This window comes from Peromyscus californicus, unplaced genomic scaffold (genome assembly GCF_007827085.1).
Source record: "Peromyscus californicus insignis strain IS unplaced genomic scaffold, ASM782708v3 Scaffold_7__1_contigs__length_154581171, whole genome shotgun sequence".
NCBI lineage: Eukaryota > Metazoa > Chordata > Mammalia > Rodentia > Cricetidae > Peromyscus > Peromyscus californicus.
The window spans coordinates 101,482,935-101,501,264 of NW_026294595.1; the positions used below are offsets into that span (position 1 = coordinate 101,482,935).

The 18,330-nt window shown below is 42.4% G+C and overlaps 1 protein-coding gene across 3 annotated transcripts in view; it reads left to right on the forward strand.

Moving 5' to 3' along the window:
* Nucleotides 1-525: 525 nt before the first annotated feature.
* The window catches only part of Ap4e1 (adaptor related protein complex 4 subunit epsilon 1), a 61,092-nt gene continuing 43,287 nt past the window's right edge, over nucleotides 526-18,330 (forward strand). For 2 of the 3 annotated variants that reach the window (XM_052723087.1, XM_052723089.1), the window contains exons 1-4: nucleotides 526-707; nucleotides 3,131-3,202; nucleotides 7,174-7,297; nucleotides 10,753-10,826. In XM_052723087.1, coding sequence (XP_052579047.1) covers nucleotides 561-707; nucleotides 3,131-3,202; nucleotides 7,174-7,297; nucleotides 10,753-10,826 — 417 coding nt within the window. In that variant the 5' untranslated portion in view covers nucleotides 526-560. Of the gene's footprint in view, nucleotides 708-3,130; nucleotides 3,203-7,173; nucleotides 7,298-10,752; nucleotides 10,827-16,302; nucleotides 16,430-18,330 lie in introns of those variants that run through there. The other variant, XM_052723088.1, reaches the window with a different exon arrangement.

The following is an 18,330-nucleotide window of genomic DNA, read 5'->3' on the forward strand; positions in this document are numbered from 1 at the left end:
TTTACTTTGGCATAAAAATATTAAATTCTAACAGAATCTGTTTTAAATAAAATTTAAACATTGAGAAAATTTCCAGCAAGTTAAAATTTATCTTTGCAGAACTACTCTGTCGGGCAAACTTTCCCTTTTGTTGAGGTATAGGAACAAAAACAACTGAAAGATTTTTTTAAACATTTCACTTATCACAGACATTTCACTAACACAGAAGTTTCAGGTGTTAAGAGCACGATAAAGAAGATAGTGGATCAGGTCTGTAATTCCTGTACCCGGAGCCTGAGGCAGGAGAATGGCATGAATTCATCATCCTACTGCTAGGGAGAGTCTAGAAAATACAAGAATACTAGGGCGCACACGTTTCACCGCTCCTGGGAGCGATCTTCTCCAAGCCTCTTGAGAACTCTGCTCTTCCTCGTAGACTCGCGCGCCCCCTGGCGACCTCTCCCGGAACGTCACCCTGCTCGCACCGCCCCGGCGCGAATAAAGATTTCTTGTTCAAGACGCCGGAAGTGACTACGGAGGCCGGGAGGCTCAGCGCGTAGTAGCCGCGCCGGGAGGCCGCGATGAGCGACATGGTGGAGAAGACGCTGACCGCACTGCCGGGGCTCTTCCTGCAGAACCAGCTGGGAGGGCCTGCGGCCTCCAGAGCACCCTTCTTCTCCAGGCTGGGCGGCCTCATCCGCGGCGTCACTGCGCTCTCGTCCAAGCACGTAGGTGGCTGGGTCGGCAGGGCGGGGTGGGCCGGGGTGCTTGTCAGCTAGCTGGACGCGGCCGGGCGTCCGCCCCGAGCTTGGGTTTGCTGCCTGCACGGACCGCAGGGAGGCCGGCTATCTGATCCGGAGGCCGGAAGACCCTCGGTGTCCCTTCTCAGCGTGAAACCGGTGTGTGGTCCACGGGAGTGCTTCGAGGACTACATGAGCCGGCAATCCAGCGAAAACAGCCAGTGCGGTTTGAGTCCTGGACTAGAGTCTCCCACGAAGTTTTTCGTCCCTGTTGAGTTTTAATTGAGTTCCTCTTTCTTGGAGGCATCACGTACCGCAACTGACAACCCTCACTCCCACCGCTGGCAGGGCTGTTATCTTTGCAGAACTTGAGGTTTTGCCCAAGCTGGACCAACAGCGTGGGCAAAGACGGGCTTGGAAAACGAGTAGTTTCAATACAAGTTATTAAGTTCCCACGGATTGCGTATGGTACTGATTCAAAGCCTCAAGGAGTGTATGTCTTAAAAACATAATATTGTGCCATAATTTCTTCAGCAGATATTTATCTAATACAACTATGCCTTAATTAATGAGGAAAATAGTAAAACACGTTTCTTTCTAGCAAGGATTTAGTCATTCATTTTGGGCTTAATGTAAGTGTAAGTAGAGAGGAGCAAGAGAAACAAGATGCCTTTTAAAGGTTTAAGATGTGCACGTGTTTTAATTGTAAGCTGGTGTGTAGCGAGGCTGAATTGGCCAGGGCTTACTGCACATCCCACAATCATTATTTGTGTACTTAACATATCTTCATGGTTTGTATGAGGCCAAATAAAAAAATATGCGTATGTGTATGTACTCTGTGTGTGTGTGTGTGTTTGTGTGCGCGCGCGAGCACGTGTGTGTGCATGTACTATGGTAGGGTTCAGAGGACAACTTTGGGTGTTGGTCCTCACCTTCCACCTTGTTTGACATAGGATCTCTTGTTTTCTTCTGTGCTATATACTCCAGGCAAGACAGCCAGGGGGCTTCTGGGGGTCCCTCTCTTTTTTTTCTTTTCTTTTCTTTTCTTTTTTTTTTTTTTTTGGTTTTTCGAGACAGGGTTTCTCTGTGTAGCTTTGCGCCTTTTCCTGGAACTCACTTGGTAGCCCAGGCTGGCCTCGAACTCACAGAGATCCGCCTTTAATCCCAGCACTGGGGGTCCCTCTCTACCTCCAGTCTCACCGTAGGAATTCGGGGATTACAGATACACCTCACCACATCTGGCTTTTTATATGATGGATTGTGATCCTTAGGCTTATGCAGCAAGTGCATTTACACACTGAGCCATCTGACCCTGCTCCTGCATGAAACTTTAAAGAACGTGGTTTTTGGCTGAAGTTGCAGTTTGAAACTTCACAGGCAGCTAGATGTGGTAGTGCTCCACTTCTAGGTTTGTTTGTTTGTTTTTAGATTTTTTTGTTTGTTTGTTTTGGACTCTGCGTGCGTGCGTGTGTATGGATATGTGCATGTGAGTGCAGATGCCCTCAGATTCCAGAAGAAAGTGTCTGATCCCCTAGAGCTGGAGTTTTAGGCAGATGTGAGCCAATAGAGTGGGTCTGGGAACCAAACTCTGGTCCTCTCCAAAAGCGATGTGTAGCCTTATCTGCTGCATTGTCTCTCCAGCCCTCACTGGTAGTTCCTAATTAGCTACTTACTTTTTTTTTTTCGAGACAGGGTTTCTCTGTGTAGTTTTGGTGCCTGTCCTGGATCTTGCTCTATAGATCAGGCTGGCCTGGAACTCACAGAGATCCGCCTGCCTCTGCCTCCTGAGTGCTGGGATTACAGTGGTGCGCCACCACCACCACCACCCAGCAGCTACTTACTTAATATCAATAACTTGGTGTGTGATTTATAGATAGCATTGTATAGCCGGGTGGTGGCGGCGCATGCATTTAATCCCGTTGGCCAGAGGCAGGTGGATCTCTTGAGTTCGAGGCCAGCCTGGTCTACAGAGTCAGTTTCAGGACAGGCTCCAAATCTACACAGAGAAACCCTGTCTCAAACAAACAAACAAACAAAGACAGCATTGGATTAGGCAGTAATTGGGCCTGTGTTTAAGCGCTTAGTGGGATTGTATATGTGTGACGTGACACTTGTGTCCAGGATTCAGTTCTTTTATTCCATCATGTGGGGTCCAGGGATCGAACTCAGGTCCTCAGGCTTGGCAGCAATCACCTTTACCCACTGAGCCCTCTCGCCACCAACATTTTGAATTAAAAAAATTTTTTTTCTGCCAATCTATATATACTATCAAATGAATGCAATGAAGATGAGTAATAGGTTAACCTGGAAATAATTCTTCTTTCCAAGGAGGGTTGTATGGGTCAGGGAATGTAGCTTTTTTAAGAATGATACTCCATTTCAATGGAAATGATTATAATTGTATTTTTCAGGAAGAAGAGAAATTAATCCAGCAGGAACTGAGTAGTCTGAAGGCGACTGTTTCTGCTCCTACTACAACACTGGTATGTTGGCACAGTTCAGCACACTCGCATTTGAAGCCTGGTTCCGTATCATATGAATTTCCAAATTCACTAAGCAGCTCTTTAATGAGTAGCTGGCTACTCTATATTGGCCACTGTGAGGCTGTTTGCACATCTGCAGATTAGGACCTGGTTTTGTTATCTTTTTTTCTTTTAATTGACATGTACTATTTATTTGTTTATTTTTGAGGCAGAGTCTTGCTGTGTAACCCTGGCTGGCCTAGAACTTACTATGTAGACCAGGGTGGCTTTGAACTCAAAAGGATCCACTTGCCTCTGCTTCTAGGTACTGGGATCAAAAGTGTGTATCAACACATTCAGCCCGTGGAGTCTTTTTTGTGTGTAAGTCATTGTGGAAATGTTTATCCCTCTAGGAAATATCAAGGTGATAATTTTGCACAAATACATGGTCATAAACATGAATATGCAAAGTCCAAGAGAACATAAATGTCTCTTTTTGTAGTTATAATATTCAGGGAAATAAAATTCAAGACACCATTACTCTGGTATCTTTGTACGTATATATGTGTGTGTTGTATATATAGATATGTACATCTGTGTGCATGCTTGGTGATACTTGATAGGAATGCTAAGCAGTAGTTTTCCTCTTTTTCCTTCACTAGGTTTTCATTTCTGTAATGGGTGTCATTGAATACAATTCTTGTACTATAAGGGCATAAGTCTGGTGTTGGGTAAAACTGGTCACTGGACACTCAGAGTTTAGCAGTAAGATTATAACTAACAATAGCCATCCAGGCAGGTCAGTTGTGCGTTTCTAAGGTCTTACAGAGCTGGGACAACTGGAAGGAGATTGTAAAACGAAGCCCAGCATTGGGAAATGTCCTTTCTTCTCTAGATAAAGGAACAATAACTAATATAACAATTTTGCTCTGAAGTCATAAGCTGGAGAGATGGCTCAGCAGTTAAGAGCACTGGCTGCTCTTCCAGAGGACCTGAGTTCAATTCCCAGCAACTTTCTAGTGTGCAGATGTGCATGCAGATAGAGCACTCATATACATAAAATATATAAATAAAAATTTAAAGAAACAAACAAGGACAACAAAACCTGAAGTCATGATACATATCCAGGATTGAAACTTAATGGCATAAATTAACCTTTTATTCCTAATTTATATAAAAGCCTTTGCAAAGGGACTCCCACTACAGTTTAATTAAAAACAATTAGACACACACACACTCTAACAAATGTTAAAACAAATTTAGTAGTCCTAATTAACATGTTAATGAATTAACTTTTACTGCTTTAAACACAAGTGATTTGAACTAAACTGTATTTCCCTAATATTTTCCTAAGATACACACACACACACACACACACACACACACACACACACACACACACACCCTACCTCTAAATACTGCTGTCTTGCTTTCAGTTTTGTTGTTGTTTTATTTTTGTGATAAGGTCTCATGTAGTCCAGGCTGACCTCTGACTCACTGTGTAGCTTCGGATCCTCCTGCTTTGACCTCCAAGGACTGCGCACGCACTGCCACACCCTGTTTTGTTTAGATAGTTTAATGTTTGTCAGCCTTTTTATCTAATTATCTGATAGCAGTTAACTTTAATACACACACACACACACACACACACACACACACACACACACACACACACGCTGAGTGCTGGAGTTAAACATATGCCCACCACAGGCAGCTATATTTTTAAGATTTAAAAATTTTTTTGAGACAGGATCTAATATATCCCAGGCTGGCCTGGAATTGACTACTGTGTAGTTGAGGATGACCTTGAATTTATCCCCCTGCCTCTATGTCCTGATGTTGGGATTACAGATAGGTGTCCCCCGAGTCCCCCCCCACCCCCCATGGGGAGGAAAGGGTTTATTTCACCTTATGCTTATAGTCCACCATCCAGGGAAGTCAGGGTAGGAACCTGAAGGCAGGAACTGATTCAGAAACCATGGAGGAGTGCCTACTGATTTGTTCCTCAGGCTTTGCTCAGCTACAGATAGTTTTTTATAGAACACTGAATTATATATATTTTTCCTCTTTTTTGATCCTGGGATTGAATCCAGAACCAGATGTGCACTATCATTGCCAAGTTTTAATTTTAGATGTTAAAATAATCTGAGATTTTCTCTGTTTTGAAACACATTGTATTTCTTATTACTAACAAAACTTTGCTATAAATATTGATAATGCAAATGACGTTCTGATAAAACATATTCATAGAATCTATTAAAGAATTTTTTTTTTTTCGAGATAGGGTTTCCCTGTGTAGCTTTTGAAGCCTATCCTGGAACTCGCTCTGTAGACCAGGCTGGCCTCAAACTCACAGAGATCCGCCCTCAAACTCACAGAGATCCGCCTGCCTCTGTCTCCCGAGTGCTGGGATTAAAGGCATGCACTGCCACCACCGCCCGGGCCTGTTAAAGAATTTGAGTTTTGGTTGGGCGGTGGTGATGTATGTCATTAATCCCAGCACTCAGGAGGCAGAGTCAGGCGGATCTTTGTGAGTTCGAAGCCGGCCTGGTCTACAGAGTGAGATCCAGGAAATGCGCAAAGCTACACAGAGAAACCCTGTCTCAAACAAAACAAAACAAAACCAAAAAAGAGAGAGAGAGACAGAGACAGAGACAGAATCAGGAAGCTCTCTTGAGTCCAGCCTAGTCTACAGAGTGAGATCCAGAACAGACAGGGATACACAGAGAAACCCTGTCTTGAAAACAAACAAACAAAAAAAGAATGTTTGTAATGGCCACATTGTTCATGAAATTATGCCTCTTAGTTCACAATAATGTGAGTTATTTGAAAAGAGAAAAAGAGTACTTATGCAGCAGATGATTATATATCTATAATATAATAATGCTGAAGAAAACCTATGTTCAGTTTGATTTTTTTTTTTTCGTTTATTGAGATGGGTTTTTTATTCCAGTCTCTAACTCCTGGGCTCACTCAGTCCTTTGTCAGCCTCCTACCTCAGTTCCTGACTACTAGGATGATAGGAATACAGCTGGCTTGCAGTTTGATATTTAAAATTGAATATTTTCATTACAGAATACATTACCAACTTGTATCAATTTTCTAGATGTTTTCGTTTGGCAAAACATATTCAAATTGACTCCCCCCCCCCCCCCCCCCCCCGGTTTTTTTGGTTTTGGTTTTTTGGTGTTTTGTTGTTGTTGTTGTTTTTTGAGACAGGGTTTCTCTGTGTAGCTTTGGAGCCTGTCCTGGAACTCACTCTGTAGCCCAGGTTGGCCTCGAACTCATAGGGATCCGCCTGCCTCTGCCACCTGAGTGCTGAGATTAAAGGTGTGCACCACCACGGCCTGGCTCCCCCTCTGTTTTTTTGAGACAAGGTTTCTCTGTGTAAGTACTCTGGCTGTCCTGGAACAAACTTTGTAGACCAGATTGACCTCAAACCCACAGAGATCTGCCTGCTTTGGTCTTCTGAGTGCTGAGAGTAAAGGCCTGTGCCACCACCGCCCAGGTCAGCCATTGATTTTAAATGCTAACTATGATCACCATGGATGAAATTTTGTCTGAGGATCACCTCTAATCAAACTTCTCTGAGCACATAGAATTAGAAGTAGCTTCAGGTAGTTTAGAGTGTCATTATCAATAAAATATTGAGCTAATTTTTTTTTTTTTTTTGGTTTTTCGAGACAGGGTTTCTCTGTGTAGTTTTGCGCCTTTCCTGGAACTCACTCTGTAGTCCAGGCTGGCCTCGAACTCACAGAGATCTGCCTGCCTCTGCCTCCCGAGTAAGCTAATTTTTTTTTTTACATTAATAGTGTTGGTGATTGTTAGAAGCAACTTTTATGTCTATATTCTGATATTAGACAATTGCTTTGTAATATGTATATTAGTTCTTCATCACCAGGATAAATGGCTCCATTGTTAAATGAGTGTGACATACAGAAAAATGAAAGCATTCATTTGTTCACATAGTGATTGGGTATTTCACTTTTCAGAAAATGATGAAGGAATGTATGGTGAGACTTATATATTGTGAAATGCTTGGATATGATGCTTCTTTTGGTTATATACATGCAATCAAGTTGGCCCAGCAAGGAAACCTCTTAGAAAAAAGAGTGGGTATGTATATGCTTAAGACTTCTGTTCTTACTGTTTTTTTTTTTTAAGGTATTAACCACTATAAAATGATGGCTTGTATATAGTATGTTTTTAGAGTATTGCGTTACATGTTTTTTTTTTTTTATAGTCCTATGATTTTTTTATAGTCCTGGGAGAGACTCTCACGTACTAAGGCAAGTTCTCTACCACTGAGCTATATCCCAGCCCAGATTTCCAAAGCTAACACTTTAGAACACAAAGCCTATACATAAAATTAGCTTTCTTGGATATGAATCATTTTGGAGTTTGGGAAGATGAAAAGGTGCTTTAATCCCAGCTCTTGGGAGGCAGGGGCAGGTGGATCTCTCTGAGTTTTGAAGCTAGCCTTACCAGAGTAGCAAGTCCCAGGCCAGCCAGAGCTATATCGAGAGACCTTCTCTCAAAAAACAAAGAAACAACAATAAAAAAAAAACAAAATCAAAAAGAGAAAGATAATACTGGATAGTTGGTGGTGTCTTAATTTGCTTTCTACTGCTGTGGTAAATCTGACTGTATTAGTTGGGGTTCTTTAGAGGAACCGAACTGATAGGATGAATATTTATATGTAGGACTTATTGGCGTGCCTCTCAGGCTGTGGTCCACCCAGTCCAATTGTGGCAGACTCCTGACAGAAAGGCCAGAATCTGCCAGTTGTTCAGCCCCAAGGCTGATGTCTTAGCCAGTCTTCAGTCTTTGTTGGAATCCCAAAGAAGCAGGTTCTAATACCATCAAGGTAATGCCTTAGTGACAGGAGTGATGAGCTTGCTAGTGAGGGTGAGGGCAAGCAGGCAAGAAGCCAAAATGTCCTTCTTTGGTTTCCTTTTATGGAGGCCTACCAGGAGATATGGCCCAGATTTAGGGTGGGTCTTCTCACCTCAAATGCTCCAATCAAGAAAATCTTTCCCAGGTGTGCCCGGCTACTTGGGTTTTAGTTGATTACAGATATTGTCAGGCTGACAACAAAGATTAGCCATCACACTAACCAAAAGCAACTTGGGGAGGAAAGGGTTTGTTTTCGTCGTCGTCTGTCACTGAGGGAAGTCAGAGCAGGAACTCAAGGCAGCAGCTAAAGCAGAGAACATGCAGGAGTGTGCCCACTGCTTGCTCCGCCATCACTTGCTTACCCTGCTTTCTCATAGCACAGAACCACCTGCCCAGAGGTGGCACCGCTTTTGTCAATTGACAGAAAGACTAACCAGCATAGGTGGTGTGATTACTTTGAATAGCTGTTGCTACATTTTGATTTTTAGACTTCACATACATTTTTTTCATTTCCAACTTTATTTTTGCATCATGTACTGATCTCTGCTTCTTGCCTAACAATACAATGTGATCAGCTGCCTCCAGTTCCCTCCATGTCTTCTCTACCATAATGACCTGCCCTCAGATTATGAGCCCAAACCAACCCTCCCTCCCCCTCCCTTCCTTCCTTCGTTTGTTTTGAGACACAGTCTCACTATGTAGACCTGGCTGACCTGGAACTTGCTGTAGAGGCCAGGCTGCCCTTGAACTCATAGCTATCCACCTGCCTCTGCCTACTGAGTATTGGGATTAAAAGCATGTACCACCACACCTGGCTTTAAGTTGCTTTATTAGATATTTTGTTCCAAGCTTTAAGTAGGGTCCCCCCCCCGCCCCCCAGAGCTGAGGACCGAACCCAGGGCCTTGTGCTTGCTAGGCAAGCGCTCTACCACTGAGCTAAATCCCCAACCCCTTAAGTAGCTTTTAAAAAACCAGTTTATTTATTTTATGTGTATGTTTTGTTTGCATGTATGTGTGTGCACTGTGTGCATGCCTAGTGTTGGTGGAGGTCAGATTGCTGTCACTTCTTATTAGCCCCAATGCTGGGATTGCAGGCTTATACCAATATGCTCAGTTTTATGTAGTGCTGGGAATTAAATACAGGGCTTTGTGTATGCTAGGCACACCCTCTACCAACTCAGCTGCATCCCTAGCCCAGTACCTCATTCCTAGTCATATCAGATATACTCTGTAGTCATACTTAATTGTTCTTTGTTACATCTATTTGTTAAATTACAGAGCATCTTTTTCTTTATTCTTTGTCAAAACAGGATGCTTGGTAATAGAATTAAAGTTTCTTTAATATGACCTTTGAACTACTTTATTGACGTTAGTGTTGGTGACTTGGGTGTGGGTGATACCTTAGCTGAACAGGTAAGTTCTGAGCAGGAAGACTTAGCTTCTGTTGTAAGAGCTCCCTGGCCTAGTCAGCGTTTTCCTCCCTTGTAGGAGTAACAGCTTTCCCCTCCATCATTGAAAAAATTGAAGTCAGTTATGCTGCTCCTTTGTGGTTGTGAAACTAGAAGCTGCTAACGGTTTCCCATGTTGGACAGTGGACCAGATGCACAGTTCCTGGGTAGTGTTAGGGATCGCCACCATTAGTATCTATTGAAAGGGCTGAAAGAGCTGAGAAGAGAGGAGAGTGAGGATGAGAGCTAGGGAATCAGGCCATGGGGACGGACTTGAGTCCTGCGTCCACCATGTAGTAGCTAGAGACTTTGACCTCATCACCTCACTGGCATAGTAATCACACTTACATCATAGGGTTGTTTGCAGAATTAAATGAGGCAAGGCTTGTAGAGTTATTGACACATAGTAACCAATAAATACCATTGCCAACGTGAAAAGTGGCCAGAAATGCCATAAAGCATGTGGATTCCATGTTCATTGTATTTGTCATGATGCCTTATATTCATTCCTCCGTCTTAAAACATAATGTTTAAATAGAAATGCTTGTTTAAGACAGTGAGTACATTTAATGTGGTAGACAGTGTGTCTTTCCTCAACAGCTGGTACTTGCTCAACACTGTCTTCAAGTTGAGAAAATAAGATATGAGTAACATTGTATCAGATAGGCAGGCTTTAGATAGTTCTTATGATAATGAAAATAAATCGTCAGTGACTGATGCTAACTTAATGACTTAAGTTTTTGAATAATTCTGTGTTGAGCCCAAGATAGAGAATATTTTGATTGGTAATACAGAGATTTTCACTAGAACTCTGTGTCATTCATAGGGCTTGTAAGAACCTGTAGCTCTGAGTGTGCAGGATGAAGGACACCTGGAATCTTCTTAGAGATGTGTGTTAATCTTGTATTTCACACTTTGTTTTTTTGTTTTGTTTTGTTTTTTTTGTTTTTCGAGACAGGGTTTCTCTGTGTAGCTTTGCGCCTTTCCTGGGACTCGCTTGGTAGCCCAGGCTGGCCTCGAACTCACAGAGATCCGCCTGGCTCTGCCTCCCGAGTGCTGGGATTAAAGGCGTGCGCCACCACCGCCCGGCCAAACTTTGTTTTTATAGTGCCTGTAACTGATATGTTTCACACTTAAAACTTGGGGTAGATTATTGCTTTAACTTACTAGGAAGGGAATTTTTTGGGGTTATGTAATAATGAAAACTTTTCCTTCATTTTTTAATAGGTTATTTGGCTGTTTCTTTATTTCTACATGAAAGTCATGAACTTTTGCTTCTCCTTGTGAATACAGTGGTAAAGGTACCGTATCTACTGTATGCTGGTTAACATGAAGTCTACTTCTGTCTTCATATGACATTTCTCTTTAGTCAGAGTTACTTAAGTAATTTTGAAAGTGTAGGTTTCCTTATGGAATCGGCTTAGAAATATAGTTTATTTTTTGAGACTTATTTTTTTTAAATTATATGTATGTGTAATGGGTAGAGGTCAGAAGAGAGCCTCAGATCCTTTGGAGCAGCATTACAGGTAGCTGTGAGCTAGCTGCCTGGCATAGGCCCTGGGACTTAAACTCCAGTCCTCTGCAGGACTGACCATTGAACTACCTCTTTAGCGTCTAGAAGGGTTTTCTCTTGTCTGTTTTTGTTTCTTACACTCTGGCTGGTTTGGAGCTCACTCTGTAGACCAGGCTGGTGCCAGACTCACAGAGATCTGCCTGCCTCTGCCTACTGAGGGCTGGGATTGAAGGTGTGCACCACCACTGCCTGGCTATTTTTTGTCTTTTTTTTTTTTTTTTTTTTCCAGAGCTGAGGACCGAACCCAGGGCCTTGTGCTTGCTAGGCAAGCGCTCTACCACTGAGCTAAATCCCCAACCCCTTTTTTTTGAGAGTAGGCCTCTGGTATACAAGGTTGGCCTTGAACTTCTGATCCTCCTGGATCCTGAGTGATAAGATTGCAGTGTGCACCATTACAACTGGTTTATGACATTATGGATTGTGAACCTAGGGCTTTGTACATGCTAGACAAGCACTCTGCCAACAGAACTGCATCTCCAGCTGTTTTATTTTTCTTAATGTGTGAGTGAGAGTGAGAGAGAGAGAGAGAGAGAGAGAGAGAGAGAGAGAGAGAGAGAGAGAGAATAATAATATATGGACCTTTCTGTTATTCTCCCCACTCCACCCTTCTTTCTGAAACAGGATCTCATGTATCTCAGACTGGCCTCAAACTCACTCTGTAGCTGAAGATGGCATTGAACTCCTGATCCTCCTGCCTGTACCTCCACAGTGGAGTGGGAATATAGGCATATGCTGCCTAGCTTATGACATTCTCATATAATATATACTGTATGTTGAGCATGAAAGGGTTTAATCAGTCTGAGAGTTTTCTGGTGGGGTCTTTAGGTTTTATTATGGATAGAATCCTATCTGTAAATAAGGGTACTTTGAGTTTCTTCCTTTTGTGTTTCTGTCTTGTCTTTTCTTGCTTATTGTTTTGAGGTCTTCCACATTTAGTATAATGCTGGCTTTAAGTTTGCCATATATAGTCTTTATTATGTTCCTTCTATTCCTAGTCTCTTTGAGACTTTTATCACGAAGAGATGTTGGATTTTGTCAGAATCCTTCTTTGTATTTAGATGATCCTGTGATTTCTGTCTTGTGTCCACTTATGTGATGTATTCAGTATTAATGTGCAGATGTTGAGCCATCCTGCACCTCAGGAATGTAACTGACTTGATTATAGTGCAGGATATTTTGATTTGTTCTTAGATTTGGTGTGTTAGGTTTGGTGTGTTTGTTTTAGACAGCGTCTCCCTATGTTTCAAACCCTGGCTGGCCTGGTCACAAAGTTCTGCCTGCTTCTCCCTCTTGCATGCTGGGATTAAAATGTGTTCTACCATGCCTGACAGTTTGCAAATGTTTTATTAAGAACTTTGACATCTGTTTTCATCAGAGGAATTAGTCCTTGATTTCTTTTCGTGTCCTGATTAGGTTTCATAAGGAGAGTTTGGTAGCATCTCTTCCTTTTTCTCTTCTGGAATAATTTGAGAAAGTTTAGTCCTACATAGTTGTTAAAGGTCTGGTAGAGTTAATCTGCTTTGTGACTCCTGAACTCACAGAGATCTACCTGCCTCTGCCTCCCGAGTGCTGGGATTAATTAGGAGATTTTATTACTGCTTCAGTCCTGTTGCTTGTTGTAGATATATTTAAATTATCTCTTCTTGGTTTGATTTTGATAGGTATGGATCTAGAAATTTATTTATTTTAATTAATTAATTTATTTTTATTTTATGTACATTGGTGTTTTGCTATGTGTCGGGCCCCCTGGAATTGGAATTACAGACAGTTGTGAACTTCCATGTGGGTGCTGGGAATTGAACCCAGGTCCTCTGGAGGAATAGCCAGTGCTCTTAACCACTAAACCATCTCTCCAGCCCCATAGAAATTTATTTATTTTAAATTTCCCAATTTAGTGTAATATGAATTTTTAAAACATGTTCTAATGATTTTCCAAATTTCATTGGTATCTGTTGAAATGTCTCCCTTTTATCTCTGATTTTATTAATTTGAGTCCACATTCTCTTTGTCTGTTTTGCCTAAGTGTTAAGCTCATGTATCCGTTCAAAGAACCAGATGTTCCATTGATTGCTTTTCTTCATTTCTGTTTCATTCATTTCTGTTCTGATCTCCTGTCTTCCCACCTACTGCTTTTAGATTTGTTCTTGTTTAGCCAAGACTCTTAAGGTACATCTTTACATTGTCTGTTTGCATTTTCTCTGATTTTTTAAAAGTTTAAATTCAACTTATTATTATTATTATTGCTGGGTCTGGGTCTGTGTGTTTGTGTATGGGCACAGGCGTGTGCCTGCCAGAGTGCATGTACCATGTAAATGTCAGAGGACAATTTTGGGGAGCTGGTTCCTTCCACTGTGGGTTCCAGGGATTGCACTAAGGTAGTCAGACTTGTGAAGCATAGACTTTACATGCTGAGCAAGTGTGTTCCCCTCTTCAACTCTTCTGATAGTTTTAGCTTAATGTCTATTTTGTCAGTTAGTAGAACACAACCACCCGCTTCTTTCCTAATTCCATTTCCTTGGATACTCTTTTCTTTCTTTTTTTTTGTTTTTGTTTTTCAAGACAAGGTTTCTCTGTGTAGCTTTGCGCCTTTCCTGGAACTCACTTTGGAGACCAGGCTGGCCTCGAACTCACAGAGATCCGCCTGCCTCTGCCTCCCGAGTGCTGGGATTAAAGGTGTGCACCACCACCGCCCAATAGATACTCTTTTCTGTCCTTTACAGAAGGCTGTCTGTCTTTGAGTGTGAAGTGCATGCTGTAGAGGCAACAAATAGAAGCACGCTGTTGTGTTTGTTTTAGATACAGTAAGGCATTCCGTGTCTTTTGATTGGTGAAATGAGGCAGTTAGTATGCATAGTTATTATTGTAAGGTGTATATTAATACCTGCCATTTTGTTGATTTTGTAGTGTTGGCTGTTTTCTTGATCCTCCTTTACTTAATTAATGTTTTTGTGTGGTTTATTTTTCCTGGGCTTCATGAGTATGCTCATCTTTCTTTTCAGTCTGAAGGATTTCTTCAAGTGTCTTCTGTAGAATTGACTTAATTTTTTTTATTTCTTCAGCCTTTTCTAGAAGTTTTTTATTGGTGTGTGTTATTTGTAGATAATAGTGGGCTTCATTATAGCATCTTTATACCTATAGACGATGCAGCTTGGTCATGCTCACTCTGTGGTCCTCTCTTTCTCCTCTGACTCCTGCTCGTCCTCTTGGTCTCCCAGCTACCCCCGCCCCCCCCCTTGCTATGTTCATGTCTTTTTCTTGTGTGACCTGATGAGTTTCGCTACTGTTATTTACAGGAGAGTAGGTAAAGTCTTACTAACAGGAGCGTGGGCACCTTACTGGTGGCTGGCTACCCTGTCTCCATCAGACAAGTGCATATACATCCTCAGGGAGGGCTGCAGCCCAGGCGCTCTTTCTCTTCCAGCACTGGGTGTTTGTTGATGGCCCGTTCTTGTGCAGATTCTGTGCAGGTAATTATAGCAGCTATGAGCTCAAGGGTAAATATCCGTGTCATGGCTGGAAGTTCACATTCCATCCTCTTCCCAACGTCTCCCTGGCTCTTACATTCTTTCTGCTCCCTCCTCATGATGTTCCCAGAGCCTTGGAGGGGTGATGAGATGTTCCATTTATGACTGAACAGCCAACGATCGTTCATTCTCATAATGTTTACCAGTTATGAGTCTCTGTAGTCACCATTAGCCTGCTTTTGTTGTGGGAAAGCTTTTTTTTCCTCCTTCAGTTTACAGACAGTCTTGCTGCATGTGGTCACCTGGCACTTGTTTTTCAGAGCTTGAAATACAACTCCAAGTCCTGCTGACTTTAAAAACTTTACAAGTTTTGCTAAAAATCTGTTGTTTTGATGAGCGTGCCCTTACCTGACTTGCGTTTGTCTCAGTTCCTTTTCTCTTACGGTGATAAAACACCATGACCAAGACAACTTATAAAGAAAGTACTTAGCTAACTGGGCTTCTAGTTTCAGAGTTAGAGTCCATGATGCAGAGCACAGGTGTGCTGGCAGGAACAGCTGAGAGCTCATCTCCTGATCCACAACCCTGAGGAAGAGCGTGCACTGGGAACATCAAAGCCCAGCCCCAGTGACGCACCTATTCCAGAAAGGCCTAATCCTTTCCCAACAGTTTGACCAACTGGGGACAAAACTTTCAAATATATGGGCTTATGGGGGTCATTATCATCCTGACACCACAGTGTTTCTTGTAGCATTTAGTATATCTTCTGCATATTTGGTGTTTGAGGTGTAAGATGAAATCAGAAGGTTGTTTTCTGGCCTCCTCTGTTTGGTACCCTAAATGCCTCCTATACCTGGATGGGTAATCTTTTTCCTTAGGTTTGGAAATTTTCTCCTGTAATTATATTGAATATGTTTTTATGCTTTTCTTTTAATGCCTATAATTTCTAGATTTTTGTTTTTTCATTGTGTCCAACATATACTGAATGTTCTGCTTATACTTATCATTTTGTATTTGTTGTAATCTGAATGTTCCATTCCTGTACCCTGTCATTCTTCAGGCCCTGCTACTCTGCCCTCCCCTTTATCCATTCTGTCAGTGAGACTTTCCATGGAACTTCTTATTTAAAGACTTAATTGCATTTTACATTTGCAATATTTCAATTTAGTGTTTTTCAGAATTCCACTTTTATTCCCTGTGTTGATGTCTTTATTTCATTCAGCATTTTGTATTCTCTTGAAATTCATTCATAGTTTACATTTGTCCTCTTCTAGGTTTTAAGAATATAATCATTCTTTTGAATTCTTTGCTTGGGATTTCATCTAATCTACTCTGTTTTGAGGCCACTAATGTGGGCTTAGCAATTTTTGGAGGGGTTCTGTTGCTTTGGTTCTTTGTGGTCCTGGAGTTTTGCAGTATCGGATTGGTGGCTGGATTTCTGGTTTTTTTTTTTATTCAATTCTTTTTATTATTTTTTTTCTATTATCAGCTTGATACAGTATAAATTCTTATCCTAATAGTGAAGTGTTTCACTGAGGCTTGCCCAATAATTGAGTAAAACCAAAACTTATAAGCCATAGTCATCCTAGGGTCTCCCCTGCTATATAGCCTCCCTGGTTCTGTGGGTTGCAGTCTGATTGTTCTTTGCTTTATATCTAGTATCCACTCACGAGTGAGCACATACCATGTTTGTCCTTCTGGGTGGATTTCTGTCTTTAAATCTACTACTGTCGCTTGCAGTCTTCAAGAGAGACGAGGCCGCATGGTAGGGATGAAGTACCTTTTCCTCTGCACTAGAGTCAATTCTCAGTCCTCACCTGGAGAATTCCATCTGCAGGAAACAGTGGCTGTCAGTGGGTAGACCACTGTGAGTACGCAGTAATTGAACCCGGAGAGTGCTGTGTGTACTACCATAGCAGTTACTGTGACCATGAATGAAAAACATTCAGGTTACTGATTAGTATTGGGGTGACAGGAAAAATAAAGGAGGGAAAAGTAAAGGGAAGTGGGAAGCAGCAGGAACAAGGGCAGAGCTGGGGAGGAGACAATTTTGACTAAATGTTGAATGAAAAGAGAAAGGTTTAAAAAAGGCAATCAGGGCCGGGCGGTGGTGGCGCACGCCTTTAATCCTAGCGCTTGGGAGGCAGAGCCAGGCAGATCTCTGTGAGTTCAAGGCTAGCCTGGTCTCCAAAGCGAGTTCCAGGAAAGGTGCAAAGCTACACAGAGAAACCCTGTCTCGAAAAACCAAAAAAATAAAAAATAAATAAAATAAAAATAAAAAAGGCAATCAGATAATATAAAACACTGTTAGGAGTCTGCAACAGAGATGGCACAAACTACATCAGCCCATGTTCTTTTTTTTTTTTTTTTTTGGTTTTTCGAGACAGGGTTTCTCTGTGTAGCTTTGCGCCTGTCCTGGAACTCGCTTTGGAGACCAGGCTGGCCTCGAACTCACAGAGATCCGCCTGGCTCTGCCTCCCGAGTGCTGGGATTAAAGGCGTGCGCCACCACCGCCCGGCTCAGCCCATGTTCTTTAAGAAAGCCTGTGAAAAGGAAGTGCAAAGGGAAAGACTAGAGAAAGATAGACTTGGCCTGCCTAAATTGACATTGGGTATTAAATAAAGGTGGAATAAGGGGGCTGGAGTGATGGCTCAGTGGTTCAGCAGGGTTACCCTGCTCTTCCAGAGGACCCAGGTTCAATTCCCAGCACCCACACGGCAGCTCACAACTGTCAGTAAGTCCACTTCCAAGGGACCCGACACTCATGTCAAAACACCAATGCACATAAAATAAATAAAAAAGAGAGAGAGAACCACAAGGAGTAGAAGAATATCAATGGCTAAGAGAAAGCAGTCAGGTCCCTGTGGTAATCTCTGGAAAAAAAAAAAAAAAGGTGGAATAAATGTAAGTGGAGAGAGCTGGTTGGGATGTCTGAGTGCAATCCTGCCTGCTGGCTGGTCCCAGTTTCTTCCCATGTTTCTCCTTGGGCTCCCAGATGCCAGTCACACCTGTGGGCAGTACTTCAAGAGTCCATCTGGGGCCCACCATGAGATGGCTAAGTGGGTAAAGGGCTTAGCTTGCAAGCCTGATGATTGAGTTCTATTCCTGGAGCAGCTCACAGAGGGCTGGAGAGAACTGATTCCACACTGTTGTCCTCTGGCCTCTGCACACATGCATGCACACACTTTTCCTCTCCTCACACATCATACACACGATTTTTAAAAAGGAGTCAAGAAAAAGACCTAGGCTTGATAGTTCACCATACTTCTGGGTGTCTCTTCCAGTGTCTAGCTCAACATTGAAACCCGTGTCTAGGTTCCCCGCAGACTCTAGTTCTGATCAAGTTTCCAGTTGGCTGAGCACTGTACAAATACAATTCAGTTTCTTCTCTGCGGTGCAGAACTGTTCTGCTGGCCAGATTCAGCAGCTAGTTCTGTAATACTTGCTCGAAATTTGTTGATAGTGTGGCTTTCCCAGAACCTCTCCTACCTCCACATCTTTTGTCTTCTGTCCCCCGACACACACACTTTTACCATGTATGTTTCTGAGAGTGTAGTGCAGATTTTCCGAGGCTCTCTGTCCTAACTTCTGGTCTGGCCGTTCTCTTTCATTGGGCGGGGAGAGCTCCCCAGGCCCGCCATGACAGAGTCTGGACTTTTTCCTTGTTCTGTTTTGTAAAGTTTCTTCTATTTTGCTGTTAAACCAGAATTTGGGGCCAGTTCTGAGTGCTTTCCCTGGTTGATTCTTTGGAGAATCTAGCAGAACTTG